The sequence below is a fragment of the Rhineura floridana genome, chromosome 10, assembly GCF_030035675.1.
Source record: "Rhineura floridana isolate rRhiFlo1 chromosome 10, rRhiFlo1.hap2, whole genome shotgun sequence".
Classification (NCBI taxonomy): Eukaryota; Metazoa; Chordata; class Lepidosauria; order Squamata; family Rhineuridae; genus Rhineura; species Rhineura floridana.
In genome coordinates this window covers 57,089,204-57,115,600 of record NC_084489.1, presented here as the reverse complement: position 1 = coordinate 57,115,600, position 26,397 = coordinate 57,089,204, and the positions used below count along the sequence as shown (strand labels likewise).

The 26,397-nt window shown below is 43.4% G+C and overlaps 1 protein-coding gene across 4 annotated transcripts in view; it reads left to right on the top strand.

The window, feature by feature from the left end:
* Positions 1–2,788: 2,788 nt before the first annotated feature.
* The window catches only part of ADAM22 (ADAM metallopeptidase domain 22), a 181,234-nt gene continuing 157,625 nt past the window's right edge, over positions 2,789–26,397 (top strand). For 3 of the 4 annotated variants that reach the window (XM_061585709.1, XM_061585707.1, XM_061585711.1), the window contains exons 1-2: positions 2,789–3,074; positions 3,537–3,697. In XM_061585709.1, coding sequence (XP_061441693.1) covers positions 2,996–3,074; positions 3,537–3,697 — 240 coding nt within the window. In that variant the 5' untranslated portion in view covers positions 2,789–2,995. The remainder of the gene's footprint in view (positions 3,075–3,536; positions 3,698–26,397) is intronic. The other variant, XM_061585708.1, reaches the window with a different exon arrangement.

The following is a 26,397-nucleotide window of genomic DNA, read 5'->3' as shown; positions in this document are numbered from 1 at the left end:
CATTAGAACCTTGGGGCACCCATGTGTTCCAAATGCCGTGTTTTACTTCCAAATTACCTGTATGCATATGGTCTCTTGCTTCAGGGCTGTGTATCTAGAAAAGTAATCAACCACCACACACATACACTTATATATGATGTTTCCATTAAAAAAAATCCATTGCTACACACTGCCAAGGTCTGTTTGGAAATGTGGGTGGTAATTAAAGGTTCTGGGGATTGAGTTTTCTCTTAATCACATACTTGCATCACATACTATGAAAGTCTGAATCTGCCTGCTTAGGCCTGGTCACCATGTGGATTGCTGAACTCTTGCCCTGTATTTGGTTTTGGTTTTTCTTTCCTTTTTTGAGATCTTTATTGAAGCTGACTCAGGCCCCCCCCCTTTTTTTTACTACTTTGCCAATGTAGAATACACTTTTCTTTCTCCCACTGTTCCTCTGGAGAAAAAGTTTAATCCCAGTCTGACATCTATAGTATTAAAGATGAGATACATACTACCATGATCTTAAGCAGGATTCTGGAGAGTGAGCTCTGGCCCAGAAGTCCCTTCTTTATTATTTATCTAGAGATTTCTGAGCTAGCCATCTGAGTGCCTATGATTCTTCCTGCAACTAATTAGGAACTGTGATGGATCAGAACTATGTCTACTCCATCAATGCTATCCTAGATGAGAGAACTTTTTCCCTGTCACTTCTGAGAATGAGAATTCGCAGGTAAACAAAGTTTCCCTTGTGTGAAAACATTGTGTTGTTGTTTTGTCAGGATCCTACTGCTGTTGCTCTAAGGGACATACAATCCATCTAGAATTTATGGCAGAAGTGACACTCAAAAGAAATCCAGGTGTAATATGGGAACCAAGACTCACTTTGTATGACTGTCCAAGTATTGTAGTGGCCCATCAGGGTTTGCAGTAGTAAATGCATACAATGCAAAGGGGAGACATGCATTTCCAAACATGATCAATGCCCATGCACTAGGAGCTTCTGTCAATCACAGCTTCTCAGACTGCTTCCAAGAGAGATTCCCTTCTATACACTCCACATGTTGACTGAAGTAAACTGTAGTGTTCCATGGGCTCCTACAAAAATAATAAAGTATATTTTGAGGCATCTCACAGGCTAACAAATGAATTATGCCACTAGGGGCTGTGCCCCTGCTCACTTCGCTCACCAACCCTGCCTACCTTCCACCACCACCCCGCCAAATGTACAGCCAACGTCCCCACTCCCCTTAGACCTTGTCAGCCCCCTGACCTTCCCCTTTCTACTTCATGTTGTCACTGACAAGCAGGATGAAAAGTTGGCCTGGCAGCAGAAGTACTGTAGGAAGGAGGCCAGAAGTGGTGGCCAACCAGTCTAGGGATTGTTTGCTGCTGCTTGCCGCCTTATCCAAGCCAAGTCTTCATCCTAATCAGTGCTGGCACTGATGGATTATGAGGCCAGCTGGCTGCTGCTTCTGGCCACTTTCCTCCTTCCTGCGTTCCTCCTGCTGGGCTGATTCTTTCTCCTAATTGGCAGCAGCAGCAGCAGTGGATCCTCAAGCTGGCTGGGGGGGAGGAAGGTGGCCAGTAGTGAACTGGTCAACCTGTGGCTCTGGTTCTAGGGGCAGGGGCCCCAGGGGTGGCAGGCATAGAAGCAAGCAGAGCTGTAGGGGGGCTGCTGTAGCCTATTCTGGTTGTCCCTCTGTGACTTGCCTGGGCCACCCATCCGCCACCTTTCATCATACTGTAGTTTGCAGCACCACCTGTCTGTGACCAAGCAAACTTTGAGCATGATGACATTTATTTATTTTATTTATTTATTATTTAATTTATATCTCACTCTTCCTCCCAGCAGGGGCAAATATATATTTCAGAGATAAAAGCAGAGGTGGGGAACTTCAGGTCTGGAGGCACAATCTAGCCCCCCCTCCCCCGACCTCGCCATTTGGCCCTCAGGACCCTTCCCGGCCACACCCCTCACCAGCCCAGTTTCACACCTTGCTTTAGTGTTTTTGCCTGGCTGGCTTGACCTCTGATGACTCTTGTTTGTCTGAATGAAGGATGGAGTAAAAAGGTGTGTGTAGCAACAAGCCTACTGTACAAAGGTAACATTTACCTTCTTTGCTCTGCCCACGTTTCCTTCTCTCCCTGAATACCCGACATGTGGCCTGCGAACTGTTGCCCAGGGAGGAAAGCAACCCTTGGGATGAAAAAGGTTTCCCACCCGTGCTATGCAGCTACTTCATTAGATTCACCGTGGGGGGCCTGCGGCCCTCCAGATATTGTTGGACTCCAACTCCCTTCATCTCTGACCATTGGCCGCACTGAGGCTTGTAGCAGCTGGAGGCCAACCACATCCAGATGGCCACGCAGGTTCCCCCTTCCTTGGCATCAAAGGTTCCTCTTTTTGCAGCTTAGTGCACCTTGTCTTGCCAATGTCCAGTTACCTGTTGTAGCAAGAATGGGCGCACTAGTTACTGGTTTATTTTCTCTCAGCCCGGCCTTTGTGCCTTGGCTGGCTCCTAAACGGCCAGGGGACTTAAAAGAAAATAGGAGCAATTCGAACTTTAAGGACCCGCCAAAGAACTTGGATAAACTGCATTTCCCAGTTCTCTTTCTGTCTTCCCCCCCCCCGGCGGGGGGCCTAGGCTTCCCTTTTCTAAAGCGGGGGGGAGGGAGGAGGGCTCTCCCCACCTCCCCTCTAGGGCTGTTGCATGTGGACGGTGAGGGGAGCGAGGGGCGGAGCTAGAAGCCTTTGAGCTACAGCAAACCACCCAATGCAGTAAAAGCTCTGGAAGCGGACGGAAGGCAGTCCAACACAATGCAGCACTGAGGCGGCGGCGACGACGGCGAGAATAACGCGCGGCTCCCGCTAGGAGGAAGAAGCGTCGGCGAAGACGACCCCAGGAGCCGGAGGCGCCTTTCCTCTTCCCCACCATGCCAGCCGCCTTGTGATCCTTGCTTATTTCGGGCAGGAGGGAAGAAGCGCCTGCCCTCCCGACCGGAGCCAGCCATGCCGCCTGCGACTTCTCTGCTCTCCTTGGCGCTTTGTGCCTTCGGGATGCTCTTCGGGGCGGGCTCCAGCCGCGCAGGTAAAAATCTCTTCTCACCTTCTCCCAGCGCGCTGGCGGAGCGGGTGACGTTTAGGCGCTGGGCGTTTGGCTGGGAAGGGATCGCCTTGCAGGGGTCCCTCCTTGGCGGCGGCGAAGAGAGCCTCAGCCGGTGCAGTTGAGCAGCATCCCGAGCGCTTTCTAGGGAGAGGAAACGAGAGCGCCGCTGCATGTCGTGCGCTTGCGTGCCCCCACCCGCCTACCCCGTTTAGGAAGGAGCAGGTATCAAATCAAAATAAAAATGCAAAGCGTGGAAGGGTCCTCCGTTAAGATGGAGCTCGCTTCTGCTTTCTAGCCCTGCCGCTTGCTCGCCACCCACCCCTTCTCTCTTCTCACGTCGCGCCCCGGAGGGTCATCTTCTTAATAAAGGGATCCCTGCCTGAATGGCTTGATCGTGACTGTGTGTCCCCTTTCCCTCTCTCTCTCCCCCCTTCCACCTCCGAGGAGACGCCTCGTTGACAGAGATGGAGCGAAGGGATGGGAATCGTTTCATGGAGAGGCAAAATATCGTCCCTTTCCGGCTGATCTATAGCACGGACGGTGGCAACGAAACTCAACACGACGTGCTCAACACCCGCATCGGGAGCAGCTTCGATGGGCGGCAGGTGAGCAGCAGCAAGCAGCTTTGCTTCTGGTGGTAGCCAGAGCGAGCGAGAGAGGCCAGCCTACTCTTTGGGGTTTTCTGTTGCCCAGGAGACGGGTGCTTGGGGAAGGCGGAGGAGGTGGTTCCTTCCAAAACGCTAGTCCAGGTCTGATGCGCCATGCATAGAAATTACAGCGCAAGGGGAGAGAATTTTGTATTCTGGATATCTTGGAGAATACCCAAAATCTTGGGAAAGGAATACTCTGTATGAAATTACAAACCCTGCAAATTTTCTTTTCTTTTTGGGCAGTCGGGTGACCCTCTTTCTGTCCTTTGTGGAAAATGTAAGCATCAGCGTAGAAATCTTTGTTTTCAGCGAGATGGGTTTGCTTTTGGCAGCATCATGGCCCTAAAAGCAATAGTAAGATCGTGTAAGAGACCACAGGGCACTTGCTGAAAGCTTCCCTGAGTGGGTCTGATCAATAATGGCCAGGATAGATCTGGCTTCCCTAACTTCCTGGCAGAATGTTTTCTTGAATGGTTTTAAGCTTCACCAGAAATTTGCATCGTTTTAGGATTGCAGGAGCATTAAGGTGTCATTTTGAATAGAAGGCTTATTCCCCCCCCTCCCCTCATCTAGAATGTATTTGGGAGTTTAGCTTTTGAAAAATATCTATCTTAGAAGGAAATTTGTACTGTGAATACTATTAGTTTACTTAACGAATTTATTTAGGCTGCCATTCTATGCACACTGAACTTGGAGTAAGTCCCATTGACTTTGTGGAATTTACCTCTAAGTAGACATGCACAGGATTGTGCTGTTAATTACTAAAAGCTGCGGTCCTAGGCATGCTTACAAGGGAGTATGCCCCACTATACACAGAAGGATTTGCTTCTGTGTAAACATGCATTGGATCTCACGTAAATTAAATAGATTTGACAAGTAAGATTTATTTTTATTCCAAAATCTTCTAAATGAGTCCAGAAATTAAGGGATTAGAGTTATATCTATTTGTTTGTTTCATCCTGCTGTTTGGGGTGTTTTATTCACTGTTTACTGATTTTTCAATGCATCCTATGCAGTAAGGATATAAAGGCAAATATTTTTGGAGGGGAAAAATGTTGAGAATTAACCATAGTAAACAATTTTAAATCCTCTTATCAACAGATTTTTTTCTACCCCAATAACTCAATCCAGTTTGTTTTAGTGTTCTATCTGACCTGTATGATTGCAGGGCTGTTGCAAGCAACATGCTTTCTAAAACAAAAATTAGGGAAATAATTTGCTCTGTCTTTGATAAAAAGTGTTTAAAAATGTTGAAATGATGTTTTAACTGTTTAGGTTTCATTTAATTACCCTAATGAGAATCCTGGAAACTAAAGCTTCCATCTGAAGCAGTAATGTTATATATGGATAATGGGCACTGCTTGCATAGATGGAGCTTTCTTTTGAAGTTTTGTTTGAATGGGCTTGGCGCTTCAGGTGTGAGAACTCTGTGCAAGGGGAAAAATCAATATTTGCTTTATTACATTTGGTTTGGGTTGTTTATTACAGTCACTAACTTTATCTTACAAAGCATACAGAAATTAATGGTAGTTTGCGTTGTAACCAGCAGAGTACTCTCCAAATGTTGTTGGACTGCAACTCCCATCATCCCTGTCCATTGGCCATGCCAGCTGGGGCTGATGAGAGAAGCCAACAACATCTGGAGGGCACAATCTTTGCTATCTTGACTCAGGGATGCATGGTTTCTCTGTTGAGCAGCCAGTTAGCTATACCTCTCTCTGGCACAATAGCGATCATAATTTACTGTTGCTGTGTGGGTGCTCTTGGTGCTGTGCACAGTTTGTGGATCTAGCAAGGTGTCAGCAACTACCAACAATGTGAAGAACAAAGCATGATCAAAAGCCAGTGAGCAAGTCTCTTTTTTCAAGGCCCTCTGAAGACCCTAAGGTTTGAATCACTGATAAATTGTCACAGATGCACCTCAGTTGTCCTAAAGGGAATCTTATAAAACACTGTTAACTATTGCTCTCCTCTGTTCAGGCTGCAGCTTCCTAGAAGCCCCTAGCTTCTAATTGGCATCTGCCTTTTGAAATATATTGTTTACTAAATTATGTGCTGCTAAAAGCATTTCATGATGCTTTGCAAAGTCATGCATCTTTGTAATGTTCTCACATTATGAATGACGTGACAGATGCTCCTGCTCGGCTCCTACTGGGATGAAGGGCAGGACAGAAATCAAATAAATAAATAAATAAAATAAATATATCATTTGTAACACAACAGGTGCAAATTTTAAAGAATTCTTATCACTGTTTTATGTAGCTGTTCTTACAAAAGTAACTATATGCAACTAAAATGCTAACCATACAATGAAGTCTGTATTAAAAGCATTTTTAGTTCCACAGCAGAGCACATGCTTTAAAAAAAAATGAATAGAGGGAGTTGGTAAGAGAAAAAATGTGAAAGACAAAATGTGATTTATTTATTTATTTTTGTTTGTGGACCAATGACCATATTTTAATTTAGAGTGTGCTCACTCCAGCATCTTTCATCAGATTTAGTACTAGAACAGGGAAAAGGTATAGCCATCCCAATGGGTGGTGGGGCGGGGATTGATTTAAATCACCAAGGTGGGGAGAAGGAAGGGAAACCTACTAATTTAAATCAAGTTTTCAATTTTGAAATTCATATATTTCCAGAGTAGGCATATGTATTGCTGTTCATAATTAAAATATAATGGTTTGTAACAAAATAGTCTTTGTACAACCTATAATTATAATCTAAAACCACGGGTCTTATAGTTTACATGGAATGGAAAGTATATGCCGATTCTGTTTTGTAGGCAGAGTCAGAAATATTTAGAGTCTCAAAAAAAGAAATTGCGAACTGAACATGGTTTAGAGCTCAGGTAGCTTTGTGGTATAAAATAGAAGTAGAAGCTGTTCCATGTGAGCTCACCAAATGTTCCTGGTCAAATGCAGTGTCCAGGAGATGCTGTACCTGTGATGACTTTCTAGTCTACAATTCCTGCAGGAAGCCTGAAATAATATAATATGAGGCTTGCTGTGTTCTTCATTTATAATACCTCAAAAACCAGATTTGTCATATTATTTCATTCTTTTACATAGAAACACAGCCATTTATTCAATATCCGAATGGGTTGTGGAGGGATGATGGGAGAAGGGAGAATTGCCCCCAAATTGAGCCAGCACCTGAACACCATTGTTCAGGAGGGCTCCCCAATTCTCCGGGAGGCTCTTCAGGGTGCAGGTAGCTGCTGGATGGAAATGGGAAATGTTCCTTCTGTTTCTTCAGTTGGAATCCATCCCAATGTTTCCGATAGATTATCATGATTTAGTTTCAAGAGATTGTAAGACATTGCGTCTTAAAAATTAATCTGAGTTCAATACAAACACAGTAATTGAAGCTTACAAAGCTGTTCTTAAATGAATTTTTAAATAACTGATTATTTTTTTAAAAAACCTTTTTATGCCATAGTTGAACTGGCATGTTCACCCAACATAGACTGCCATCTTATATCCACATATCTCAGTAAGGCATACTGAACTCAGCGGGGCTTAATTCTGAGTAGGCATTTTATTTGATAAATACTTTCATCATATTATATTATTAAAATATTTTTAAACTACCTTTCATCAGATAGACATCAGGGTGGTACACAAAATGGCCATACCACCATAGATACAATAATAAAATATAGAGCCCCCAAATCCAATCAAAACAGTTTTAGAGCTTTAAGGGACTGTAAAACATATCAGGCAGTCAGTCACTTAATCCTCCTTAATTGTACTTCTGTGCGGAGGGTATTCTACAGTCAGGGTGCCAGAATTGAGAAGACTTTGTCTTCCTCAGTGACACATAATGTGTAGATTAGGTGGCTAATCTGTGGCTCTCCAGATGTTGCTTGACTATAGCATGCCTGCTTATTAGCCCTACTAGCCGGGACTGATGGGAGTTGGACCTGGTGGGCCACAGTTTTTCCTCCCCTGCTGTAGAAAATACTTTCAGAAGAGTCTTCTCAACAGGTTTTAAGATACAGGCAGCCTAGTATAAGCAGAGATGCTCCAACGTGTATAAGATTGCATTCTTAGTGTTTTAGGTACAAGTCACTGGGATGATCACCGAGTGTACAGAATTTTGAGTATATAACCATTTTGGTTTAGGGAGTAAATACCAGCTATCAATAATTGCAAGTGTCATTATGTAAAGCAGCATGTTTTGTTCATGCCAGATGAGAACTCACACACTGAACATCTCAATCAGTAAGTGTGTGTGTGTGTATGTGTGTGTGCATGTGGTCTCTTCCCAAAGGCTAGGGGGTTAGCACAGAGAAAAAAGAAACTTGATGGACAAGAGTCAGAATTATTAGATTTTTTAAAAAACAGAATTGGTTGCTTTGATTTGATTAAAGAGTCTCAAAGGGAAAATCAGGAAAACTTGTATGTGAACCTGTGATATAATATGATGAAAAAATCTAGAAAGCGTGGAAGTAATTAAATAACTCAGAGTTTAGCAGAAGTCTTTGGGAAGGGAAGAAGTGATTTGGCTTGGACACAGCCGGGATGTGGACCAAGGCATAGCTGACCTGTGCATTGTGTTGCTCTGACTGGCTAAGCCAGGGAACTGTGCTTTGTGCCCTTGTCACACTTTAGCCATTGTATATGATAGTTCCTTGTTCAAGGTCCTGGTATGAATTTACAAAGCCTTGAGCAACTTTGGTCCAGGATACCTTAGGGACTGCCTGAACCCTTATATCCCAGTTCAATCACCAAGATCATCTGTAGGAGCATCACTAGTTCTCCGCCAAGTTGATGAGGCTCATTTGACATCAACATGAAACTGAACCGTTGCTGTCAATGGCCCAGCCCTGTGGAATGCTCTTCCAATACAGATTCAGCCGACATCTATTTAATTTTCAGATGTTTGCTGAAAACTTTTCTTTGCTGCTAAGCTTATGCAGACAATTAAGAAAAGCGTTTTGCATAGTAGTCAGCTGATGATCTGTTTTAGTTTTTGTGTATGTATTTTTAATTTATTATAATCGTTTTAATTTTGTGTGGTTTTTTATTGTATTATAATTGTTGTAAACAGCATTAAGATTTTTTTATGAAATTATGGTATGCAAATATTTTTATTAATAAAATAAATCATTCAGCAAATCTCTTTATTTCATCATGTTTTGTAGCAGGGGTACTGTGAGTGAACTGTAAGGAAGGTGGCCTTGCCATCATTTTTGCTGCAGTGATGATGGCAGATGGAAGGGCGAGGTCTTCACCTTCTAAATGTTGGCTCCATTTCTGTTTTTTGTTGGAAGCATCAAAACGCTAGCCCAGGTGCTGAAATTACCAGTGACAACAGAATGGCAATATGGGCTCCTGTCCAAGATGCGTAATGCTTACCAGTATGTGAGCCTCAGTTGTATGCTGCGTTTCCTTGACTTGCATGTGTTTCCCTTTTTGTTGTCTGTAATCAATAAATACATATTTTACAAATGGACTCCAGACCCACTTAGGATACTTCTTAGTGCAGGGTTGCCAGTGTAGTGTATTCCAGATGATGTTGGGCTACAGTTCCCATCAGCCCCAGTGAGCATGGTCAGTGGTCAGAGGTGATGGAAGTTGCAGTCCAGCAACATCTGGAGGACATCACATTGGCCACCCCTCTCTTAGGTGCATCAGCATATTATGATGTTCTCCTTTTGCTCTAATACAGATTTTCTTCTGTCCCCCTGCCCTGCCCACAAATGTAAAATGTAAGTAGGAGAATGAACATCATTTAACACAAAGGGTTACATCATATGCTTAGAGCTGATTGTATATAACAGTTACATTTAATCAATACAGAATACATAAGTATTAGGTCTGCAACCCAATTAAAGAAATTTTAATTGATGAATCATATGAATTTTAGTTGATTACTCCATTAATCTATGGATACATTTGCAAATACTGCTGGGGTGGGGGACCTTTTTCAGCTTGAGGGCCCCATTCCCTCATGGGCGAACTTTCAGGGGCCAAATACCAATGGTGGGTGTGGCAAAAGTGAGTGTGGTCAGACTCTCACCACTCTTCGTCCAGGCAAGCAAGAGGGATTATCATAGTTCAAAGATGCATTCCAGCCAGGTAATATCACTAGTGGAGCGCACAGAGCAGGGCCCGCGGGGTGTGTGGCCTCGGCAGTGTCCTAGTATAACATAACATGTAGTCCAGCGTTCCCCAACCTGATGCCCTCCAGATGTTTTGGACTACAACTCACATCAGTACTGGCCAATGGCCAGTGTGCTTGGCTGGACCTGATGGGAAACATAGTCTAAAACATCTGGAGGGTACCAAGTTGGCTGATGTAGTCTTTACATTCTGATTTGAGACTTCTCATTACGTGACTGCCATATTTTTATTTCTCAGTGTTCATCATGTGTACTGCAAGCTGCACAATTCTTTTTCTCACATTTTGGGGGGAGAGTTCAATACAGCATTTTAAATATTCCTTATTAATGCCTCCTTCCTTCAAAACCCAATCCTTGACATCTGGAATCTGTAAGCTAGAGCCTGTTCTGGCAGCAGAGTTGGATATGAAAGGGCTTCCTGGAAAGGAGACATAGCGGACAAGGATCTGATTTCTCAGATCTCTTTTGCCCCTGTCAGCACTCTGGAAAGTAACTGGTGGCTTGGAGAGAAACTCCAACCAAGTTGGCAATAAATCTATAATGAAACTTAGGGCAAAACAAAAGAGCATTCTGGGCTAGAACTACAAGAGTCAAACATCATATATAGTCTATCCAGTCTGCTGCCGGGTCTTTCTGACTTTCCTCTAGTAAGACAATTTAAAACAACACCCACCAATTTCATCAGTGAACAATTTGCAGCCTGGCTTGATGCTACTTTTCCCCTGTTAAATTGTGTTAGAATGCTGAAAATTTTAGCGTTTGTAGTAGAAAAAAAAAGTGGTCTGAAGACTTATGGGTTGGGCTGGATTTATATTCAAATTCCAGCTGAACCATGGGTTTGCTAGATCAGGGGTGGGAAACCTTTTTCAGACCTGGGGCCAAATTCACTTCTGGGCAACCTTCCAAGAGCCATATGCCAGCTGGAGATGCCACAATTTTACCTCTGTGCAGTAGGCTAGTTTCTACATGCACACCTCTCTATCCTACATCTGGACAAGCAAGAGGCATTACTAGAGTTAAAAGACACATCCCAGCCAGCCAAATATACTCGGGTGTGAAGAGATGTGGCCTCAGGAGGGGTTTGAAGGGCCAGATAGAGGCCTGAAGAATGGCATTTGACCCCTGGGCCTGAAGCTCTCCATCTATGCACTAAATGATCTTGGACAAGTTATAAAGAAATCAAAAATACCATTAAAACTTTTACAGTAACATTTTGGCATATCAACAAAAGTTGAAGGATACTTATATACTTGACAAACCCCAGGAATTTTGTATCGAGGGTGAAAAAGGGTGGGATAAAAAAATTGGGGGCGAGGAACTATTTGAATGAGACTACATGGCCCAGGAATTGGTTGGGTAGCAGGGAGAAGGGACAAAATATTGAGGAACTATAGGCTATGTCTGATGAAAGGCGGCTGACCAGGCCACTATGCCAAGGGGGAAAAAAAGATTTATTACATGTAAAATGTTCTGAGAACATATGATGAGCCTTACTGGAACTTGGGATGTGCTAAAATTCTACCCAATTTGGATTTGGTACCTAATTTTCCATTAATTAGCTATTCTCAGTTGCTGAGGATCGGATTTTAATGTAGGGAATTTCTGTGGCCATTTTCGAAAACTGACTTTTTTTCTTTAAAAAAAATCTGCCTCTAAAACATTGATTGTAAGAATGATAATTTATTTATATTTCCTTTTAAAATATTGATATTTCCTTCAAAATGTTGATATTTCCTTCAAAATGTTGATATTTCCTTTAAAAATATGATATTAATATCAATATGTTTTCTGAGCAAAAAAACCCATGGATCAGTAAAAGCAGCGGCTAGCGGATACGGAATGGACTCAAATCGATGCCAGCCTGTTAGGCTGACAGAGTGCTTTCTAACAGGCACCGGCCAACAAATCCCATCTCTAACTGGAACAGACCAAAGAATGCATTCTGTTCACATAGTGGCCAGCCAGATGCCCATGGGAAGCCCACAAGTTCTTAAAGATAAACAGGTGATCCAGAATTGAATCACTTCATATGGCAGGCTGTGCGGCATGGTCTATGTGCATTGCTAGGTGCATAACTGGATGCTTATGAAAAAAAGCCAGAGAAATCGAGCATGCTGAGAAGATGGCTAGGCAAGAACCCTTCTGTGAACAAATTAGTTCCGTATCCTGGAGCATAGTTGGGGCGAGTCAGTCATGCATTCCCCACGTGCAACCAGAATGGAAGTACTTCTTTACTCAGCGCATAGTTAAACTATGGAATTTGCTCCCACAAGATGCAGTAATGGTCACCAGCTTGGATGGCTTTAAAAGAAGATTAGACAAATTCATGGAGGACAGGGCTATCAATGCCTACTAGCCATGATGGCTGGGCTCTGCCACCCTAGTCAGAGGCAGTAGTTTCTGAAAACCAGTTTCCGGAAGCCTCAGGAGGGGAGAGTGTTCTTGCACTCAGGTCCTGCTTGTGGGCTTCCCCCAGGCACCCGGTTGGCCACTGTGAGAATAGGATGCTGGACTAGATGGGCCACTGGCATGATCCAGCAGGCTCTTCTTATGTTCTTATGTTCTTAAGTTGCAGAAGCAGTTATGCCGTCTGACTGTTTAGAGAGCCTCTAACATGCATGGTTGCTTAAGAAAATGCAGGAATGAATGAAGAATGAATGATCCAAGATCCACCATATGGTAAAGGAAATTATTTGTTCAGTCTGTGGAGAGTGCATATTAAGGAGATGTTCAGAAATGCTTAGAGTTACAGAATTGGCACAAGGTCCCAACTTGATTAAGGATAAGCAAATGCTGTATTGGTGCTGCCCACGGTGTTTTCAGAGAGTGAATGCTGCTGCGCCCAATCTATTTGATGCCACTGGGGAATTGCAACATTGTTACAGGACACTCTTAAATTTGATTCGCAATGTTTACTAATGTATGCTCAGTTAGTACTTCACTGCGTATATCATTCACGGTTGATTGAGCGTAGTTGAGAACTGATCGTTAGACTTCTTTCAAGTATAACACTCTTATCATTAGGGTTTTGCCTAAAGTGACTTCACATGGAATTGACACCAAAGAACTGCAGTGTTCTTTTTAATGGCTGTGGATGGTACCAAAGATGGAGAGTTCACCTCCAGCCATAGGATCTGAGGGTGGAACTACATGTAACATGGGAGTTCCTTGATTGGCATTCCTGATGACTTTCTATTTCTGCAAAGAACTATGGGGCCATTTGGAAAAGGGCTGCAAAGGGAGGGGCTAATTCCCTGGCCTAAATCACCCCCTCTGAAACTGCTATCGGCTGCAGAGGTGAAAAGCCCACAGTGTTTTCCATCTGGAGCTGTTAGGGTTTTTTTGGGGGGGAGGGGCTGCTTGAGTTGGGGCTTCAGCACAGAGGTGAAGGGTAAACACACCACTCACCTTGGTGCCCACAGTCCCCTTCATAATTTATTCATTTATTTATTATTTGATTTATATCCCGCCCTTCCTCCCAGCAGGAGCCCAGGGTGGCAAATAAAAATATGCATGTCCAGTTATGGAACCTCCACACCACATGTCACTAAACCTTAAGGTGAGTGCCTGGCAGATTGTACATGGGAAACAGCACTTGGATTTGATTGTGTGTTTGATTCTGGAACTGGGATGCATGGGGTCAAGGCTTTGCTCAGGCACGATCCTCACTGGGTAGCCTTGAGCAAATGGCTAGATCTTCCTGAGGATGAAATTGGATAACATTATGTATGCCACCCTGGATTCTCTGGAAGAAAGGCAGGACATAAATGTGATAGATATAAACGGTTCCATGTCCTTCCTTCCCTCTGCTTCCCTTGGTGGAAAGAACTGTCTTATCCTCAGTCAGACTCCTGGCCCATCTAGCTCAATATTGCCTATGCTAGGGCTGGGGAAGCTGTGGCCCTGCAGATGTTGTTGGACTACAACTCCTGTCATTCCTGACTGTTGGCCAGGGCTGATGGGAATTGCAGTCCAGCAACTTCTGGAGGGATGCAGCTGCTCCATCCCTGGTCTACGCTGACTGACAGTGGCTCTCTGGGGTTTCAGAGAAGATCTTTTGTAGCCCAGTTTGGGATTTAACAGAGAACCTTCTGCATGCAAAGCATGTGCTCTACCACTGAGCTACAAGGACCAGCAGTGTTAGTGTTAGGGTGGGATTCTGTGCATACTTACTTAAGAGTAATCTCATGGAACTCAGTGGGACTTGCTTTTGAGTAGGCATGAATGAGATTTTGTTGTTTTCTTTGGATAAGGAAATACTGGTGACATAGCCATTTTTGTAATATATGTTCTGGCAATTTACAACCCACTCTCCATTAAAATCAGCCCCAGAGTGTGATGCGACATGAAGATAGGAATATATAATATACTGAAAAATCAAACTGCAACAGCTATACATCAGAGTTGCATCATAGCACCACGAGAACAACACAATGTCTCCTGGAGTCATCTTAACCAAGTGCCTGAGTAAATAAATATGTCTTTGCAAGATGCTTAAAACCCATCAGGGTTGGCATCAGCTGGATATTTGCTTTATGTTTTGCAATAATTGCTTTAATTTTGCCATACAATATTTGCTTGATCAAAGCAGACCATGGCAAAAGAACAGCTGATAGGATACATTGGATAAGTACAGAGAGATCCCGTGTACCCAAGGTGATTTCAGCTGACTCAAAACTTTTCTCTGCTCCTTTGTCTCCATTTTTTTTCAGAGTAGGATGGGTGGGGGAGGGCCCTGCCAGGCTGTGTCTCTCACAAACTTAACTCTACCCCTGCAAGTGACTTGTCCATCCAGGAAACCTTTGGAAAAGAACAATAGCTCAGAGCATCTGCTTTGCATGCAAAAGCTCCCAGGTTTGATCCCTGGCATCTCCAGGTAGGGCTGGGAGAGACTTTTGCCTGAAACCCTGAAGAGCTGCTGCCAGCCAGTGTAGACAATACTGGGCTAGATGGACCAATTGCCTGACTCTGTATAAGGCAGCAGCTTCCTCTGATCGTAAACCATCTATAGCAAGGGTCACCCACCCTTTTTGGACCTGTTGGCACATTTGCAAACGGGATAAACTGTTGTGAACACCCCCCCACACACACACGTTTGCGCCACAACCCCACACTTCATTCTGTTTTATTGGCTACAGTAGAATGCTTCTTTCAACCCTAATTTCAGTGCAATGGGGGAGGGGCTCTGTGGGCATCAAGGAAGGCGTCTGTGGGCACGTATGTGCCTGTAGGTGACATGTTAGCAACCCCTGATATAAATCCATTCAAGTATACTATAGGCTCTTTTGTGTCAAATCCCTGACTTTTATCTGAAGTTGCTTTTAGGCAAAACCTTAGTGATAGACTCATTCACAGTAGTTGGGCAGCAGGCTCCTACCACCCTCTGCCTCTTAAGTCTATTAGAGTTAAGGTAGGTGGAATCATAGAGTTGAAAAGGCCCTTAAAGGCCATCTAGTTCAATCCCTGCTGATGCAGGAAAACCAGTAGTACAGTATCCCTGAAAGGTAGCCGTCCAGCCTCCTGCTTAAAAACCTCTCATGCCAAAGAGTCCAACAGTCTGTTACACTGTCAAACAGCTTGTACTTTTTGCTGGTCTAGGGTAGGGAGCAGCAACTGGAGATCCCTAGGGCCCTAACTGCTCCTCACCACTATCACCAGCTGATGCTCCAGTTTGCCAGTGCAGTGTTAAGATGGAAGGAGCAACAACACCATGGCACTTGCTAGCATCCACTTTGGTAGATAAGGAGGGAGGTATGTTTTGGCTCCTTGCTTTCCTTCTCTTTCTCAAAGCAGCACTCTGTAAAAGTAGTTGCTCACCAGCATTTATCTAACGACAAAGGTCCACATGCATTGCTAAATAGGCAGCATGAGCTGTTAAAAGCAACAGTGTGTAGCACACTTCAAACTGGCCACTAGTCTTTATTTGACCACTAGGGTTAGAGAAAGTGTTGCCGCATTTGCTGTGGTCTAAATTCCAGTGATTGACACTTTTCTGATTCTGGTGGAACAGAGATGAAGCGGAGGAAGAAAACAAAAGTGTGGGGCCTTCATGTGCATAGATGTACCCAGTTGGGGAGGGACCATGGCTCAGTAGTATAGCGCATGTACAAAAGGTCCTAGTCCTCCCTCCCTCTGGATGGAGTCCTCCCTTCCCTCTATGGAAGCCTGGCAAATATGGAAACATATATAGCTGTTGCAACTGTCCTACAGAAAGTTAATGTGAACTATTTTCCTATCAGTTAGATTGCACACTGGTTTTGTTCTTGGTTAAGAGCCCTGAGAGATTTTGTTCCCTTCTTCCTTTGATTTTGTTAAATTTTGGTTGTATTTGATTGTATTGGTGTCTGATCGATGTGAATAGGAAGCTTTACGTTGTATGAGGAAAAGATCCCTGCAAAGAAAACAAAAAGTTTATACAAAAAAATAATAAATCCCCACTCAGTCACAAAAGTCATGGGGTGACCTTGGGCCAGTCACTGTTTCTCAGCCTAACCTACCTCACAGGATTGTTGTGCGGATAAAATGGAGAGGAGGAGAAGCGTGTATGTCACCTTGAGCTCCTTGAAGGAAAGGTGGGATATAAATATAGTAATAAATACATAAATAAATGCCCACTGTAGACAATATTACCCTAAGCTGGACAAATAGTCTGGCCAGGTATACAGCGTCTTTCTTTGTTCAGTTCTCTCTTTTCTAGATCTGCTCTGTCTTCACACTTACAGGCAGCAATTTAAGATTTTGGGGTGATATTCCATGCTAGTCCTTCTCAGATTATACCTACTGATGTTAATAGACATGGCTAACTTAGGTCCATTAACTTCAATGGGTCTACTCTGAGTAGGACTTCGTTGAATACAACTCTAAGTGTAGCACAGGCAGAAGATGGGGACCCATATGTAGTTTGGCAAGATGCTGTGTTTATAACAAGGATATGTAAATGAACTGCAGCTTCTTGCTCATGATAAATTTATTGTGCCACCCTTAATCCTCTGGATCACCATGCTGCCTGCGGCGGGAAATATTAGTGGTAGTAAAATTTGCATCTCATTATTGTGTATGGGTATGTAGATGTGAGATGTAAACATTGTACTTGTGTACAGGGAATTTGCCCTTGTGAAGGCGAAAAATGATGCAAAAGGATTTCCTGTGTGCCTCAGCAGGCTGCAAAGGGCAGCACAATTCCTGAGAGAAGCGCCCTTTTGATTTCTGCTGTTCTGGAGAAACCATCCTTTGCGCAGTCTCCACTCATTTCAGTGGAGCTTAACATTGTGCCTCTGTTTGATTTTAATACAAAGCAGTCCCTTCATTAAGCAAATGTGCCAATTTTGACACACTGTAGGTTACTCAAATGCTGTATTAGGATGGTTTGGGAGAGGTGCATGACCGGTTTTGTGATTTTCAAATTTTTATTTTTGCAACATTAGTATACAGCGCAGATGTTCACAATTCCGCAGCACTGTCGGGGGAAGAAGCCGAGAGATGTTTCTGCTACTCTTTGCCAGTTCACCCTTGCTTGCTATCTGCAGCCCAGTCCACTGGGACAAACGTGGCTGTAATGAGTACAAATAAAATCTGCAGTGTTTTAGAACATAGGAAGCTGCCTTATACCATTAGTCCATCTAGTTCTGTATTGTTTACACTGACTGGCAGTGGCTCTTCAGGGTTTGAAGCAGGAGCCTCTTCCAGCTCTACCTGGAGATGCCAGGGGTTGAACCTGGGACAAAAATAGTTTTTGAATTCAGGAATATGATGCCTCTGAGCACATGATCAAGCTAGGAATTTGTCAGTGGAGGTAAGTCCATTAGGGCTGTAGGTTACTCTGTAAGCTGTAGGGGCATTGCCCTACCAAACAGTCTTGCCTCCAGCCAGCCTCTACCTGTCTGTCTTCTTACTTACAACCAGTGCAGGCAGTGGCACTACCAGCAGAGAGGAGGATGGGGACAAAATGGAATTAATTGACTGTGCCTATCATAGGCTCTGGCTCTAGCTTCCTGTTGGGCTCCCTGCCTTTCACCCAACCAGCTCAAATGGGCCCAGCCATCACTGTGCTTGCAGCCTTATCACAAAAAATAACCACCCTCGTTTCCCCTCAAGCTTTCTTTAGCCCAGCAGCCTAATTTGGTGTGTATGTGTGTGTGTGTGGGGGGGGACTTTTGTTGTTGCTGATCTCCTGAAAATCACCTAGAGATCTACCAGGAGATCCTGTCTACCTTGTGCTTCAGTTGTTGTTAGTAATTTAAAGCAACCTTCTTTGTTTATAAAATGGTGTTCGTTTTATTCTCCTTTTTCTTAAGATTTCCTTATTCAGGTAACAGCTTAGAGCTAATTTAACCCTTAATTTGTGACTCTTTTGGATCTATATATAGTTCCAAATTCAGCAAGTGAATAATTTTTTACAGAGAAGGGACACGTTGCCCCTTTTTAACCTTCTCCACATATATTGAATGTTCTTAATGCCAGACATGACCGATGGATGGACACTCAAGCTCAAAAAGAAAAGGACACTCAAATGACCAGTGCAATATCAGCAGTGCATAGTGCAGAGCTAATATATCATTTATAATGGGTCACAGAGGTAATGGCCACTAATTACTTCTTTGTAATTGTAATGCACAGAAGGAATGTGGAGGTAAACATGAATAATTTACAGCTTGGGCAGGAAAACACACCCAATAATTACATAGCTGTGAAGGCTGGAATCTCCCTGGTCTCTCTTTGAGTCTATATTCCACTCTTCCTTTAAGGTTGTGTTGGAGCTGGTATCCCGACGTATCATATACATCACCATGATGCATCCTCCCTAACAGCTGTGACGGGGCTTGTAGAAGTTCTTCCCTGCCAAGTCCTCTATTTTTAACAGCGTGTAATGTTTTATAAATCTGTTAGGTTGCAGTTACCCATCCCAACCCTTTAGGGCCAAACGAACTAGAACAAAGGTAGCCAGCCTGTTGCCCACCAGATGCTTTTGGACCTACAACTTTCATCAGCCTCATTCAGCATAGCCAATGGTCAGGGATGATGGGAGCTGTAGTCTGGCAACAGCTGGGGTGGGGCACCATATTGGCTATCCCTGAGCTAGAAGTTCAAACCAGTAAAATTAAGTGCAGATGTTTGTACATTTTGATCATCCCCTCTTAACCTTCTAAGGCATCTTTGACCTTAGAAAGAGTCTTCCTTTCTGTGAGAGTAAATCTTTAATCCTTTTTTTTTAAAGTTCGATTTGCTAGAACTGCTGTCTAATTTCTTGTCCTAGGCAGGGTTCTCTGGAGGACAATAGCAGCATTTTGGGATGTGTGTTTGTGACAGAAAGCATGGTCTCTGTCAGAAATTCCAGAGGATTCAAGAATAGGTTCCTACTCTTGTATTCCTGCTGTAACTGCATTGCCTTTCTTTCTTTCTTTCTTTCTTTCTTTCTTTCTTTCTTTCTTTCTTTCTTTCTTTCTTTCTTTCTTTCTTTCTTTCTTTCTTTCTTTCTTTCTTTCTTTCTTTCTTTCTTTCTTTCTTTCTTTCTTTCTTTCTTTCTTTCTTTGATGCTGATTCAACATAGATTTCTGTTTGCCTTGTTTACTGCAGCTGTGTATTGCATTGCTAGATTGAATAATTTGCTTACTCTATTTTTTAAAGACATATCCTGAAATAAGAGTCCTCATAAATGCTTAAATGTTCCTGGAAGGAGGGTCCTTATAAATGTTGTACAATATTTATTGAAATATTTATGCTCTATTTATCATGTCAAATGTATCAAATAAGTATTTTCTTTTTTATATTTGGTGTACAATTTTCTTATGTACACTAATTTTCATGATAATAGCTTAAATGTTCAGTTTAGAGCAGTGGTTCCCAGCCTAGGGGCTGTGACCCCCAGGGGGGCCGCGAACAGTAAAGAAATGAATTATTTATTAATTTTTTAAAAAAGGTTCTCACTCCCTGAACACTGTCTGCTCCCCACTGCCACTACAGATGACACCTCCCCATTGCTCCAAACGAGAGGGGAGGACTTTTGCTGAAGCACCAGAGTATCTTTCAGGCGTGCCGAGGGCAGGCATCTGCCTATAAAACACTTGGCAGATGCCAAAGGAGGCTGAGGGTGGAGCGACCTGGAAGAAGAGGGGATTACTATCATTGACTTCCGTCTCCTCTCACTGCTGCTGCTGACGATGCCTTTACTCAGAATGAGAGGAAAGGTTTTTTTGTGAAGCAAAAAGAAACAAGGTTGCGAGGAAAGGCTGCTTTCCCCCTTCCTTCCTGGCAGCCAGCCTGCCTCAGCCTGCCTTTCTTGGCTCCTGATTCACTGCCATCTCCTTTTAAAAATAATTCTTATTTGCAAGGCTGCCCAGATTTCGCCTTCGGCCCAGTTGGAGCCAAGGAGTAATGAGGAAACTCAGTACTTGCTCACTCCCCATCTCTGAGGCTAAGTGTGTGTGTGTGTGCGCCAGCGTCCCCACTTTCTTCCACCTACAATCCGCCCCCCCAGTCTCTCTCTCCAAGATGCTACTGCAATTGAGGACTTCCCCCCCTTCCACGTGCCCAAATGTGTGCATGCAACATAGTCCAACACTGTCACCCGCTGGTGTTGGGAGACAGGATTGTACATCTTCAGATTAGGGGGAGAGGGGGATACCAATTTGATTGGACCTTTGCATTAAGGAAAGAAAGCAACAACTCCCTGTCTGCAGGGGGCTTTTTATGGAAAGGGGTATTTGGAGATGTGATTTTGCCATGCACCATTTTTTTCACTTAACAGAGGCTAAAATTACAATTAGCGTGGGAGGGGTTTCACAAACTTTTTTGAGCTTATAAAGGGGGTCCCATACTCATAAAAGTTGGGAACCACTGGTTTAGAGCATTTTCTTTTAGGCTGAAATCTTATGTTCACTTTACTAGGTAATAAGCCCTGTTGAACTCAGTGGGACTTAATTTGTGAATAAAACATACATATGTTCTGGCTGTATGAATATTTGTTTGCCTTCAGGACCATGCAATTCTCTGATTTAGAAATGGATTTACCTTAATCTTATATAACTGAAGTGTTTAGCTTAATAGTAAAAGTTACCTGCTTAGATTTTTTTTTCTTATGAGTTGATGCTCAGCTTCTTGTGTGCATGTGTGTGTGTAGCTTTTTAGGGCAAAGCCCTTGCAAGATGGTTTCCATAAAAATGTAGACATACAATATACATCATCATAAAATTCAGAATGACAGTTTACCAAAAGCCACAGTTAAATAGTAGTTTAATTCCGTTACAAACAACGATACGTTAACACCAGTAATGGGTGCTTCCAGATGGGGCAAGATACTGCAACAGGGTGTTTTTTTTTTTAATTTACTAGATTTTATCCGGAAAGAGGTAAATCTGGTTTAAATGGAGTTAAAAATTGGGGTTCAGCATCTTTGCTGTGAAAAAAATTGCATGTGTGAAGAGCGCTGTAACAAAACCACTTGTTGGGAACTGTTATTAAATGTGTTTTGGGTTTGAAGGAGTTTATTTATTATTGATTTATTATTTGATTTATATCCCACCTTTCCTCCCAGCAGCAGCCCAGAATGGAATGCCTGGGAGTATGAGTGATGTAAGACTGCCAGGTGGGAGGGTGTGTGAGAGTGGGAGGTCGAAGGGAGGTTTGAATAAAAGACAGTTGGTTTTGACAGTTAGGAGTTTTGGTTGTTGGAATCTGGAGTGGAAGGGAGGTTGTGGGAGTGAGGTGGGTGGATTACATACTAGTTGGTGGGGGGTAGGACAAGTAGTGAAGATAGGGACTATACACCAATATACTATTTAACATCTTGTATTTTAATAAAGTTATTTGGTTCATTTAAATTCCTGCATGTCTGCCTTGTCATATGTGCTACCATATCAGGATCCTATTCAGTTCCTGTGCCTACATCCTAGTGTGCTAACAGGGCACACCAGTGGTCATCTTTTGGGTGGGACCAAAGGTAGAAGGGTTGAAGCTTGTGGTGCAGAGAGCATATCATCTGACCCAGGCTGAGGCAAGCATCCCACTGGATGGGGATTTCCTGAACCAAGCATGGGGTGTCAGGAGGGATAATCCCTGGTGAAGGGTGGGCTTGCGACAAGCACCCATCCCTTAACAAACACTCATCTGGAAGCATCCAGCAGTCCAACATTATATCATTAAAATCAGCTTAAAAAACTACTGCAGCGTAATTTTCACCAGTACCACCATGATGGCTGTTGTAAGAGAAAGCAACTTGGAATAGATAAGCCTTTTAAAGCCTGCTTGAAGTGCTGTACACGTACTGATGGACCCATACTGACCTCAGCTGGAATAGACTTCTGCAAATGTCACACCACCACTGAGAAGTCCTGTCTCTAACTGTTCTCACTGACAGGCATATAAGCAGGACCTCCACAGATGATCTTAGAGTATAGCCATGTCTGTACAGTTGAAGGCAGCTCTGCAAATATTAAAGGGGCCTGGGAGCACCCCTTTAGTTAAGACCAGTAGCAAGGCGGGAAAACATTTCTATTTTTTTGTAGCCAGCTGGACACCAATCAGATTTTTTTTTTTACAGAATTGTTCTGTTACTCCTATTAGATTCAGTCTCTAGGACCAAAGCAAGGGATTGGTTCAGAGGTAATACCCAAGCTGGGTGTCATGGTGTAGATAGTTCAAAGCCAAAGCATAAGCTGGATATAGGTCACTGGTTCAGCAGCCTCCATCATCAAGTGAGGTATAAAGCTCTCAGTTCACATGAATAAGAATCAAACTGCAGGTTACATGGATGTTTCATGGTTGAAATGCCCTAAAAAGCAGCTGTCGGGGGTGGGCAACTTTGCTTGGTGCCTCAGTGCATGGTGTGTGTGTCTAACTCTTTGCCCTCATGCTGATTCCTGACATTAAATCCTCCCACAGCTGCTATTAGTCGTGGAGAGAAAAATGTGGAGGGACATTTTTTTATATATGACTCAGCGGCAAAGGGTTAGATACACACACTGTGGCCCTAATCAAAATTGCCTGTGGCTGCTTTTCAAGAAAGGGGGGGGGAAGTGGTGTGTCCCAAGTGCAGAACTCCCATGTAATGCCTAGCTTGGCTCTAAGTCAAATGACTGTCAAGATCAGAAACCAGACTAAACCTCAGTTCCATGCAGCTGGGGCATAAAGAATAGCAAAAGCACTGTCTGTCTTATGCAGGGGTGGGTGATGAACATATGGCCCTCCAGATGCTGTTGGATTACAACTCCTATCTTTCCTAACCATTGACCATGTTGGCTGGGGCTGATGGAAGTTGTATTTTTGCAATATCTGGCAGGCCCCAGGTTTCCCATTCCTGGTCTACTGTGATGTCGTTTTTTAAAGGTTGGGTATATGTGTGCTTTGAAAGCATGCTCCAAAGTTGTGGTAGACTGGCACCCATGTCTCTTCAAATAAGAAGTGACTGAGACAGTCTAGCCCTTGCTTAAGGCTTGAATGCCTAAATGCTTCTCTGCCCTCAGCCTTCATTCTTTCTTTGAGACTGGAGGAATAACAAGAGGTTTATTTATTTATAAACATATTTGTATACCACTCTTCATTAAAAAAAATTAAAGCGGTTTACAACAATCATACATATATGCAATAAAAAAGATTTAAAAATTTAAGATCAAAGATCATTAACTGTTACAAAAGGTTATTTTCTAAATTGCTTGCGTAAGTTTGGAGTTTTCAGCCACTCTCCAGGGTTTCAGGCAGGGGACATTCCCAGTCCTACCTGGAGATGCCAGAGATTGAACTTGGGACTTCCTGTGTGCAAAGCAAATGCTCTGCCACTGAGATACGCCTTGCTTGTTTGTGTCATTAATTTTGCTGCTGTTTTCCATAAGGCTGGGCATACGTAGAATTAATAGCTCCGTGTGGAAGCTGCCATCTTGAAGTGAGCCTTTGTGTATGTAGTGACTGACCATGATTTCGTTTTCCCTTGTTACCACTTCAGCTGAGAAGAAAAATTGTCTGTGGTGGCATGGGAAAAACTTCCTCAATCAAGTGGTAAGCTACAGCATGCATACAGCTGGCCATGTGATGATAGCTACTACATGGAGTGGCGTGAAATGACATTCAACATAGTGACTGAAACTTGTGGACAGAGTCATGGCCAGACTTACAATGGAAAGCAGGAAATGCTACATCCCCAGGCATTATACTGTTATGAAGTAAGGAGTGATCGATCGTTTTCGCAATAAGCAAGCGCAAGCTGTAGTTTAGCAGTTCTAATGTAATTAGTTACTTTCTGTGACCCCACAAATATGCCAGGGTGCCAGTTAGGCAAGAAGAATTAGGTTTGTCTTGGGTGCCAGACAGTAACTAATTGACTGTGCATGTGTGTGGAAAGCAGTCAGGAGGAGGCGGAGGAGGAGAGAGTGCAAGAGCCTGAGGCTTGTCCCCAGTCTTCCAAACCATGATTTAGAAAACTGAAAATGTTATATATGAATCAAACCATCGGAATAGGAATCTGGGGCTTAGAAACCGAATATAATAAGAAGCCTGCTGGATAGTAGTGTAGTGGTAAATTTAGAAGTGCAGGGTCCCCTCATAATAGTCACATCCACGCCCCCTACAACCACACCCCTTCTAAGATTATACAACCTTCTAAGGTTATAGAATAATCTGGCCAAGCTTGAATACTGCTTTCTGCTTCTCTGTCACTGTCACCATTTGACCGTCCTTTCTCACTGTCGGAGTTGTTTGAATTACTGAATTCAGCATCTACATGTTTATCTAGAGTCTTCTCAGTGGCTGAGGATGCTGGAGAAATAGGGACCCTGCTGGCTCCCAAAAAAGCAAGAGGTCTAAGACACCCCCCCGAGATCCTGGACAACTACACCCCTGCTACTGAATCAGATTGAATATTCATCTACTCCAGCATCCTGTGTTCCCAACCAGGGCTGTGGAGTCGGTACACCAAACCTCCGACTCCGACTCCTCTATTTTTCTACTGTCCGACTCCACCCAAAATTGCTTCCAACTCCACAGTCCTGGAAAGGGCTATAAATGTCTTTTTAAATTGGAAGCTCTCATAGGAGCATTTTTATCGCTGCCTGAATATGCGCTGATCTTGGCATCACAGCATTTGTCTTCATCTGGATCCTGTGTCATACACTGACACACAAAATGTTTTCTATCTTGAGTTATGGTGAAATGCTGAACTACAGCTGACTTCATGGGAAGCTTCTTTGACATTTTGAATTTATATTTTAAAAATTTGTCAATGAAAATTTATTTTGAAGTCGGAGTCGGTACATTTCTACCGACTCCGACTCCACCCAAAATTGCTTCTGACTCCACAACTCTGACTCCACAGCCCTGTTCCCAACAGTGGTCTATCAGATGCTTATGGGACACCCACAAACAGGACATGATGGGAATAGCTCTTTCCTGCTTGTGCACTGTGGCAACTGGTACTCAGAGGCATGCCTTTGAAATTGAAGGGTGTGTTTAGCCACTGTACCTAATCTCTGTTGATTGGCCTGTCCAGCATTTGCATAATCCCCCTCTAGAGCTCTCACCACGTACGTCAGTTGTGCGTTATGTGAAGAAGAACTTTATTTTTCTTGTCCTGAATCTGTTTCCAGTCCACTTCATGGGTGACCCTGAGCTCCAGTATTGTGCAAGAAGGAGAAAAACACCTCTCTCCAATTTCTCTGTCCTATGTGTAATTTTATAAATTGCTAATATTATAATTTTCAGTTTGTGTGCTGCTTTTCCAGAGACATGTGCCCGGAGTTGCTCACAACAGAAGAACAGCAATGCAATAAAAAGAATACATAGCAATAGGTCGTTACATTAAATATAATAATATAAAAATCCAAACAATTCAGTTCAGTAATACGAACGTTACAATATTTTACATTCATTGCAAAATAGACAGCATCACATATAATATTTGTCAAATTGCGTATCAATAGATATTTTGTTAAAATGCATAAAACAGAGTCAGTGCCAGTACAGTCAGGTATGAATTAATGCTACCACCAGCCAGTTCCTGTAAAGAGCCAACTGCAGGAAATAGGAACCAGATTTCTTGCAGTGATCTCTCACATGTTCACCCACTTCTCATATTTTGCAACAGTTCTTAAAGGTTCTAGCAGCAACAGTGAGGGATGGTGGGTTAGATTCTTAGCCTCTGCCCCTGAGCCCTATAGGGCCAGCCCAAGATGTTTTGTCCTGCAAAGGACAAGTGTCCTCGCCCCGTCCCCATATTAAATGTACAAAACCAGACTGGCAGTTGAATCTTACTTCAATACTGATGATGAGACAGTGTCCACCACTGCATCTGAAGATAGGGCTAGCTTAGATGGTGTAGTGCAGGCAACATGATTCACCTGTGCAGCTCTGCCAAGTCCCTGCCTCTCTGCATCTGTCACCTGAGACAGCTGCCCCACTCTGCCTAATGGCAAGGATGGCTTTTCAGCCCTGGATGCTTTTGGGAGCCTGTTGTGGCTGCAGAGATATATGGGGAATGGTGTAGCTTAGTGGTAGAGCATCTGCCTTGCACCTCTCTCTCTCTCTCTCTCTCCCTCTCTCTCCCCCT